A 10,822-nucleotide genomic window follows, 5' to 3' on the forward strand; every position below is an offset into this window, starting at 1 on the left:
CAAAGAGCAGTACATGGTGCAGCTTTAGCCAACATTGTTAATTTCCAGCTGTTCTCACCTAATAATGATGATGTATAACTTGCTGTATTTCAATCATTAACAAACTGAACCTCCTCCTTCCTGCCGCTAGGGGTCTGTGGGGGTGTCGCTTGGATGTATAATAAGAGGGTGTCGCCCCCCCTGATGTAAATCCAGCTCCACGTGGTTCTGGTCCCGGGTAAAAGCCCCGCGGAGAGGCCGGCAGAGAGAGAGCATTCCCGGATCTGCACCATGTCTCTGTACCGAAACTCCGCCTGGTTCGTGAAGGGGCTCACCGAGTTCACCAGGTAGGAAAAAGGCTTCATTACAGTATTTTAAAAAGGTCTTGAAAAGCCTGTAATATTGAGTTTTATGTTTGTTATCCTTAGGTACAATTACTTTTTGAAAGGCAGCATGAGAACTATAATAAATTGAGTTTAAATATGTTCTATCCTCACTGGTTTCTGTGCGAAGAAACATTGTATTTATTATTATTGTACAAATATAAGTACAGTATACTTCAAGCAACTCAAATATTGAAAACAAGTTAAGGAATAAATGGGCTATTCTTTTTTAACTTGTTAAGTTTATTTCAACTAACTTACAGTATAGCTTACAACTCAAACAGACTTATATTACTAAATAAACTAATAGGCTATTACTTTTGAAATAGACAAACCAAAGCAAACTGACTACAATAAGTTATGTATAACTTAATATTAGTTATTTTGTATAATTCTCATTACAGAAAAGTATATTATATTGTTCTTAACATGTTATTGTTGTGGGGTGATGACTGAAGATGTTTCCTCGTGATTTATTTGTATTTCTGACAGTAAATAAAATCAACATCAGAGGCACTAATTTATGCAAAACCCCGCCTAAACTGTCCAATCTCACAAAGGACAGTTACCGGCATGATAAGTTGCTGGACATATTTGTCCCTTCAGTAAATCAACAACAAAATATGTTACATTTGATATTAATTATTTCTTTAAAGGAAGAATTCCAGCTTCTTAAATGTGAACATTTGCCGCTTGTCTTTGTTTTATTTCAGATTACATAAAACATCTTTGGGTTTCTTTTGGGCTGTTGCTTTGACATAACAAGACATTGAGCTCTTAAACAGACATTTAACAGACTAAATGATTATTAAAAGTTATTATAGTAGTTTCAGCCTTAACACTAATATCAAATATGGTCATTTAACCAGCTGTGGATCCATTTTGAAAGTTTGTGAATGGTTTGAAACGTTGCATTTAAAAACTAATATAATATATATAATATGTAAGTAAATAAATTATCAACACACACACACACACACACACACACACACACACACACACACACACACACACACACACACACACACACACACACACACACACACACACACACACACACACACAGATCTCACCCCAAACCGCCTCTGATGCCAGGCACGCTCTCATCTTCATTGTTTCAGTTTACAGTACTTACAGTAAGCAAACACTGATCCTCTCTGACCTGAACACACACACACACACACACACACACACAGACACACACACACACACACACACACACACACACACACACACACACACACACACACACACACACACACACACACACACACCCAAAGCGAACCACCATAATATGTAAGTAAATAAATTATCAAACGATGACATTTTGTAGTTGTTTCCTATTTAATTCATTCAAACTGTAGGGATTAAACTCATCTGAATAGCTCGACGCCTTAGGGTAGCATGCAAAGCTAAATATATCCGTATTAAAATGTGGAATTACCATCGACTTGGCAAGAGGATACAGGCAGAAACTCACCCTTAAGTGAATGTAATCTCACTGCTAAAGAATGTAAGTAAGGGTCATGTTAAGACACATGTATCTGTATATGTGTTCACACCCCATTGACACATGCCTATCATACCAAGGCAAACAAGTTTGGAAAGATTTCCACTTATTTGGTTTAACTTTAGAAAGTATGGGTTGCTCCTTTTTAAGCAAAAATAAATAATTTAATCAAATATTTTTCCTCCAAAGAAGCAGCCAATGAGGGCCCACATTGTGAACGTCCATGGAGTGATGCTTATATGAGGTCATGTAGGGTCGAAGGTTATGTGAGGACTGGACCTTTGAAAAGGGATTATAGTATAACTCCATGTTTCTACTGCATGGTAGTTGATGATTCAAGACTTCGGAAAACAGCTGCAGCGCTTCTTTGAATATTAAAAATGAATGTAATAACTCATTCCAGTGACTGAGCAGGAGCCGCGTTCGACTACAAAGTCAGTTTTCAACCTCAAAAGATTGTATCAGTCTCCTATCTGATCCATTTCTTCCCCGCGGAGCCTTTTCCTCATGGGTTCACAACAGGACCAGCTGTGTGAAGAGGTGCTTCTGTGATTGTTTCCCCGCTCCCCTTTGTTCTGTGTTATCTTTTAACACAGAGTAGCCCGCTCTGACCCCGCTAATCGCTCGCTGCATGACACCAGCGAACAGAGCGGCATTTAGTTCCCTCTATTCCAACAATGGCATCCAGGACAATGGGGGGGATTGAAGTCCTACACACACACACACACACACACACACACACACACACACACACACACACACACACACACACACACACACACACCCACACACACACACACACACACACACACACACCCACACACACACACACACACACACACACACACACACACACACACACACACACACACACACACACACACACACACACACACACACACACACACACAGATCTCACCCCAAACCGCCTCTGATGCCAGGCACGCTCTCATCTTCATTGTGTCAGTTTACAGTACATACAGTAAGCAAACACTGACCCTCTCTGACCTGAACACACACACACACACACACACACACAAACACACACACACACACACACACACACACACACACACACACACACACACACACACACACACACACACACACACACACACACAATGAAAATCCTTTATTGAGATATCCTGAGTGCAATCTAATTATATATTTACAAACTCAAACGTCCCATTACATTACTTTGCATTTAGCTGACGCTTTTATGCAAAGCGGCTTACAATAAGTGCGTTCGACCGAGAAGATACAAACTTGAAGAAATCAGAATCATATAAGTTCATCAGGTTTCATAGAGCTAAACATTTCAAGTGCTACTCAACTGGCTTTAGATAAACCAGTCCTTTGTTAGTATATAAGTGCTTTGTTAGTAATTCTATCGCTCGAAGTGGAGTTGAAAGAAACATGAAAAGAATATGAAATATCTTGAAAGGGATTGCATTTGAAGATTTTGAATTACTATAAAAACACTATATTGAGATGTTAAATGACCTATACTATAAATTATCTCATGAATATCAAACTACAAACGTTGTCCTTTCGTCCCTCGTGCTGCAGAGTTTCAAAGTGTACGCACTAAGCATGTTTGCAGACCTGAATAAAATGCAGTAACTGTTGTTGTTTATTTCTCTCCTGCAGGAGCGCCTTCCTGTCGGCCTCCAAGAGCTTCGTGGAGAAGGACCTGGAGGCGTCTTTAGCCGGACGTTCCTTCATGATAACGGGAGCTAACAGCGGCATCGGGAAAGCCACCGCCATGAACATCGCTAAGAAAGGTTAGCTAATAATGCAACTCTCACTACTTTTAAATCCAGGCTGAAGACTTTTCTTTTTGCCATCCATTCGCATCTGTCTTCCTTGTAAACTAGCTTCCATCTCCATTACCTTCAGTCACATGCTTTGATCACATGGCACTACTCATGTTGATGTATAATGTTGGATAATGGTTTTATAATTGTTATGCTATGATGTTTGTATTTTGTTTTTGTCTTTGCTTTTGTTTGCTTTGAGGCATTTCTTGTGATTTGGGGCTATAATACATTTTGATTTGATTTGATTTTTGCAACTGCTTTTAAGTGAACTATTCACACCTTACACTGCACTGTAGCTTTTATTAATGTATTATCTTTGCTTTTTAATGACCGTTTTTGAAATGCCATTTTCTTAATGTCTTTCATTTTTGTAAAGCACTTTGAATTGCGTTGTGTTGAAAGGTGCTGTATGAATAAACGTGCCTTTCCTGTAATGCTAATAAAGCTAATAATGCTAATCCAATAGCTGCAGGATTATTGCTGTTTTGACTTTGTGTCTTCACGGTTGATTGCACTTATTGAAAGTTGCCTTCCTAGCAAAGACCATGTCAAAAAGGCGGTTGCATTATTTGACTTTATAATGATCAATTAGATCCAAAATCTATGATGAATAATGAATGACATGTATTCATGTGTCCGTCTCTGCACAGGAGGAACGATCCACATGGTCTGCAGGAACAAGGACAAGGCCGAAGAGGCGAGGGCCGAAATCGTCAAAGAGACGGGAAATAAAGTACAGAATGACTCACGGCTAGACAGACGCTTAAAAAAAAACACGGGGACTGACAACCTTCAAAATGTCCACTTGACTCTCCATGAACAGTTTCCAGCATAATCACAATTTAAAACCCATAAAACTTTATAAAAACAGCCAAACATTACAAAAACACACTTCATTCTTTCCAGCAGCGGTTCCCAACCTGTGGGCCGTGGCCCCCTAGTGGTCCGCGAAAGGCATTGCAAGTGGGCCGCCAAATAACATTACAGTCCTTGAAATCGGTCTGACCTACTGGATTTCCAATGTGTCACATGTTCTGAATTGACCAATCAGAATCGAGTATTCAACTAAACCGTGTAATAAAAATGTCTGTTTGTTACTGATGGCCAGCTCCTTTTCTAATTAAAATAAGAAGTACTCTTTTTAGATTCTTAAGTGGGCCCTGAGTTGAAAAAGGTTGGGAAACCGCTGCTTTACAGTTTCTGATGCATCATAGCATATCAAATAAAATGTTTTACCCTTTGCCGTTATGTTTCTGTGGAGAACACAATACTTCTTATGATGTAATATAGTTATAATAATAATCTATTATACATATTATAGTATCTATTATTACGAAAATGGCATCCTTCATAATGAATACTTAGTTAGTTATAGTTTTGGCATTCTACGTATATTGAAGTGTTTAATAGTTTTGTAATGTTACCTTTTGAATGTAGTATTTTAATACTTCTACACTGTGTTATTAATACTTCTTCTAAATATAAATCTAACCCCCTGTGATGATGTCTTTCAGGAGGTGTTCGTCCACATCCTGGACCTTTCTGAGACTAAGAAGGTCTGGGAGTTTGCCGAGGGGTTCAAGAGAAAATACAAGACCCTCAACGTACTGGTGAGCGACCCACTCTTTTAACGTGGCTTCTAATTGAATTTGATTTATTGTTTAGTTCATTCCTGTGTTTATAGATCTATGTGTTGTTCTGTTTATGGATTGGAAGGGCAGGGGCTTGTTTTCTTTTGTTTGTTTTTCTGGTTTATGAAGCATTTTATGTAGCTGTTGGATATAAAAATAACTATATGTAAAGATAGATTGATTGGTTGGTTGGTTGGTCGGTTGGTTGGTTGATTGGGTTGGATGATTGGTTGATTGATTGGTTGGTTGGTTGATTTATTGGTTTATTTATTAGTTGGTTGATTTGTTGGTTGGTTGGTTGGTTGGTTGGTTGGTTGATTGGTTGGTTGATTGGTTGGTTGGTTGATTGGTTGATTGATTGGTTGGTTGGTTGGTTGGTTGGTTGGTTGGTTGGTTGGTTGGTTGGTTGGTTGGTTGGTTGGTTGATTGGTTGATTGGTCGATTGGTTGGTTGGTTGATTGGTTGGTTGATTGGATGATTGGTCGGTTGGTTGGTTGGTTGGTTGGTTGGTTGGTTGATTGATTGGTCGATTGGTTGGTTGATTGGATGATTGGTTGGTTGGTTGACTGATTAATTGATTGATTGGTTGGTCGGCCGACTGATTAATTGATTGATTGGTCGGTTGATTGGTTGATTGATTGGTTGAATGATGAATTGATTGATTGGTTCGTTGATTGGTTGGTTGGTTGGTTGGTTGGGTTAGGTTCAGACAGACAGTTGACTTCATCTTTTTCTAAATTAATTTATTTTAAATGTTCTGTTCTCATCTCTGCAGATTAATAACGCAGGCGCCATCCTGAGTGAGAGGGAGGTGAACACAGAGGGTCTTGAGAAGAGTTTCGCCACCAATGTCCTCGGTAAGTGAAAGCTTTAGAAATAATTGTGAAGAGATACAGATACAAATTATGAATAAAGTGTTTTTTTGTCCACTAAAGGTTTACCCTCGCACCAAGAGTCTCTTTCCTCTGCTGTAGAACAAAGCAGATACTAGAGATATTTTTAAGGGTAGAAAAAACAAACAGATTGTTAATAAAGTGTTTTTTGTCCATTAGGGGTTTACATTCTCACCAAGAGTCTGATTCCTCTCCTGGAGAAGAGCCCAGACCCCAGAGTGGTGAGTCTGAGAGACGCCTCACTGAAGTTGTGGACGCTTGTTGTTTCTAATCTTTTAAACAGCTCAGAGATTCTACATTTTGAGCCTCTGGTTGTACAACATATCCTTCCAAATATACTAATATGTACTTTAAAGAGTTATCTCATGCTGATGTTCAGGTGTATGTAGTGTCTCTACTTTAAAGAGTCCTCTCCTGCTGATGTTCAGGTGTATATCAGTATGTAGTGTCTCTACTTTAAAGAGTCCTCTCCTGCTGATGTTCAGGTGTATATCAGTATGTAGTGTCTCTACTTTAAAGAGTCCTCTCCTGCTGATGTTCAGGTGTATATCAGTATGTAGTGTCTCTACTTTAAAGAGTCCTCTCCTGCTGATGTTCAGGTGTATATCAGTATGTAGTGTCTCTACTTTAAAGAGTCCTCTCCTGCTGATGTTCAGGTGTATATCATTATGCAGTGTCTCTACTTTAAAGAGTCCTCTCTGGTGAATATTTAATGGTTTACTTCTGGTGCGAGACATGCATCTCACAAGTAAAAAAGTACAATTTGAAACCAGAGGTACAGATCTTACATAATGGTGTTATAGAAATAATGATTTTGTGGTGTAATAGCCATGCGATCAAGTTATACGTTCAACTTGATCGCATGGCTTGCCAAAATGTATGCCATATGCAATAAAACAGTCAAAATGATTGACAAATAACAAAATAACAACAATGTTATAGTCACAGTACTGTAGTTTGATCTATAACATTTAATATAGATTTATTATGTAAAGTATTAATCTGCAAGGAAACAACTATTACGACGAGTTAATTGGAATAAAATATAATATTTCTATTAAATAGAAAGAATACAAAAATAGAAATGCTTAAAAAATATATTAAAATACTCTAGTTACAAAGTTGTACTGATTGATGTGCCCCCACAATGCATAGACGTAATAAGAATGTAGGATTTTATATGACGTCCTTCTGATTTGAGTCTTCTCTCGGTGTGTGTTCAGGTCACGGTATCTTCGGGGGGCATGTTGGTGCAGAAGCTGAGGACAGGAAACCTCCAGTCAGAGAGAGGACGCTTCGACGGGACCATGGTGTACGCCCAGCACAAAGTAAAAACACTCATCTATTTATCTGACTTCAAACATACTGCGTGAAGAGACACTGACAAACTGTGTGTGTGTGTGTGTGTGTGTGTGTGTGTGTGTGTGTGTGTGTGTGTGTGTGTGTGTGTGTGTGTGTGTGTGTGTGTGTGTGTGTGTGTGTGTGTGTGTGTGTGTGTGTGTGTGTGTGTGTGTGTGTGTGTGTGTGTGTGTGTGTGTGTGTGTGTGTGTGTGTGTGTGTTGCAGAGGCAGCAGGTGGTGATGACGGAGCAGCTGGCAAAGACTCACACTAACATCCACTTCTCTGTCATGCACCCAGGCTGGGTGGACACACCAGGTAACACACACACACACACACACACACACACACACACACACACACACACACACACACACACACACACACACACACACACACACACACACACACACACACACACACACACACACAGAACGATTAATTGAAAAATTGTTCTTCTTGTGTGTCAGTCATCCACACCAATCAGAAGTGCTGTGCTCCACATTACCAGCCATTGTTAACCAATCAGAAGTGGCCCATAATAGAAGGTGATAGACAGATTGATCCAATCACCTGCCAAGTATGTTTTGGCAGACAAAACAAAAAAGACAGTAGCTGGAAGTCTAGGACAATAGACAGAGTCATGGAAAAGGGATCTTCTTGGTTTTAATCATCAACTATAAAAGCTGTCTGTCTTTGTGTCTTTGTGTCTTTGTGTCTGTCTGTCTGTCTGTCTGTCTGTCTGTCTGTCTGTCTGTCTGTCTGTCTGTCTGTCTGTCTGTCTGTCTGTCTGTCTGTCTGTCTGTCTGTCTGTCTGTCTGTCTGTCTGTCTGTCTGTGTGCGTGTGTGTGCATGTGTCAGCGGTGGCCAATGCCATGCCAGACTTCCACCGCTCGATGAAGGAGAGCCTCCGGGCCCCTGAGCAGGGCGCAGACACCGTGGTGTGGCTCTCCGTCTCTGAGGCCGCCGTCAAGAACCCCAGCGGATGCTTCTACCAGGGTGAGGCCTCACCTTTCATTTACCTGCTTATACAAATACAAAGGTGTTTTTTCTCTTACCTTCACTGCAAACTAAGGTGAAACCGTGAGGAGGAAAGTCTTGATGAATGTAATGTGGGTTGAGTTAAACAACAGCGTAACTAGATCATGCACGTGCTTTTGTGCTAAAAACAAACTATTAAGAAGAAGTGTTCAACTCTATCCTGAAGCTTTATAACAGTAATATTTGTAGCTTCCATACATTCAGATTCAACCTCACAGTCACATGTTGTGATGAAGTTTGTAGCAGTAGCAGCAGATGTTTCTATAAAGTTTGCTGTTTTTAAATGCAGCACCTATTTGCAATCATGACTTTCTACATTGCTTAACTCAATAAACGCTATCATCTGAATCAAGTTTGTGCAGTTTGTGTGTGTGTGTGTGTGTGTGTGTGTGTGTGTGTTTGGCCTGTGTCCATTGCAGCTGGATCAGGCTGCTATTGGTGCCAGCACACACACACACACACTAACACACACACACACTAACACAAACATCATATCAGCGCTGACTTCTCGTAGATATACATTATACTCCATCATCAGAAGAACCGTGTGTGTGTGTGTGTGTGTGTGTGTGTGTGTGTGTGTGTGTGTATTCACAGACCGGAAGATGGTGTCCGCCCACCTCCCTCTGGCCTGGACCCGCTGCTCGGCCCTGGAGGAGCAGAAGTTAGTGTCCCTGCTGGAGGACATGGCCAAAACCTTCCAGCCCCACTGAGGGAGGAGACCCCTTCCCCCCCCCCCCCCCACACACACACTAACCCCAAACACCCCCTGATGATGTTGGGAATAAATCCATTTGATCCATACTATGTGCAAACGGAGGATAAAATGGGTCCAATATGAAGATGAACTGTGAAACTCTGCCTGACAACGCCAGATTAAAACCACCTATAATTGAGGGATGAAAGCACATATTTAACAAGATTAATGCCTAATTTGCACATTTTAACTTTGTACCTCAGAAAACTGGTAATACAAAAAGTAATCGTCTCAATGTATGTAATCAACTGTGAAGGTTTCATAGTGATATCTATTCGTTTAAAATCTTACCCTATTCACCTGTAGTGTCACACACACACATACATACTGTGACTTTAATAAAGTTGTCAATCAGATGGGAATCTGATGGGACCAAAGTCACTCTCACTGCATTAATAATTCACACCTCTAGCTCATGAAATGTGCATTTAATATATCTGTGTGTAACTTGTGTAGTTGCTATATTGCAGGTCAGCCGCTTCTGTTGACATGTGCAATAAACCTTCTGTATTTATGTCTCAATAATATCTGCACAGCACCTTTACAAAGCCTTTCACTGACTGAGTATATCCTGTAAATGCCCGTGTGAATAAATCAATTAAATGACTGAGTGTCTTGTGTCTCATTGCTGAGTTTTTTTAAGGAGCCCTATTGTGCTTTTTGGGGGTTTTCCCTTTCCTGTAGTGTGTTTTGTACGTTTTAGTGCATGTAAATCAGGGGTCTCAAACTCGAGGCCCGGGGGCCAAATCCGGCCCGCGACTTCATTTTTTTGTGGCCCCGCAAGAGCTTGCAAAGAATATATAACGTTTATTATACGGTTACATGCCACTTTACAGAAGCAGGTTGCCCATAAACTACATGTCCCACAATGCATCTCGTTTTGTGACATGCTCACTGAAGACAGTGCCAATTATTTGCCCAGGACTTCTTCAGACGTAGTTAATTATGAAGTTATTACCCTATCCGATAATAATCCAATTCAGAGGCAATAATGTAAGATAATACATTATCTTATATATATATATTATATATTTATATAGTTACAACTGGCCTTTTGAGTGTAACCTTTGTGCGAATGTGGCCCGCGATGAAATTGAGTTTGACACCCCTGATGTAAATGGTCTGCAAAGGCTAAAATCCATTTGATTCCACTGACATACACCTGAACATCAGCAGGAGAGGACTCTTTAAAGTAGAGACACTACATACTGATATACACCTGAACATCAGCAGGAGAGGACTCTTTAAAGTAGAGACACTACATACTGATATACACCTGAACATCAGCAGGAGAGGACTCTTTAAAGTAGAGACACTACATACTGATATACACCTGAACATCAGCAGGAGAGGACTCTTTAAAGTAGAGACACTACATACTGATATACACCTGAACATCAGCAGGAGAGGACTCTTTAAAGTAGAGACACTACATACTGATATACACCTGAACATCAGCAGGAGAGGACT

The 10,822-nt window shown here is 40.1% G+C and overlaps 1 protein-coding gene across 1 annotated transcript; it reads left to right on the top strand.

Moving 5' to 3' along the window:
- The first annotated feature begins 181 nt into the window (after positions 1-181).
- On the top strand, positions 182-9,959 carry dhrs12la (dehydrogenase/reductase 12-like a). Its single transcript, XM_079676624.1, has 10 exons — positions 182-326; positions 3,523-3,656; positions 4,343-4,425; positions 5,207-5,302; positions 6,099-6,180; positions 6,376-6,437; positions 7,440-7,544; positions 7,782-7,872; positions 8,416-8,553; positions 9,193-9,959. The coding sequence occupies exons 1-10, from the start codon at positions 271-273 to the stop codon at positions 9,306-9,308; spliced, it is 963 nt and encodes a 320-aa protein (XP_079532750.1). The 5' UTR covers positions 182-270; the 3' UTR covers positions 9,309-9,959.
- Positions 9,960-10,822: the final 863 nt, after the last annotated feature.

Source organism: Notothenia rossii, assembly GCF_949606895.1.
Source record: "Notothenia rossii genome assembly, chromosome: 4".
Classification (NCBI taxonomy): Eukaryota; Metazoa; Chordata; class Actinopteri; order Perciformes; family Nototheniidae; genus Notothenia; species Notothenia rossii.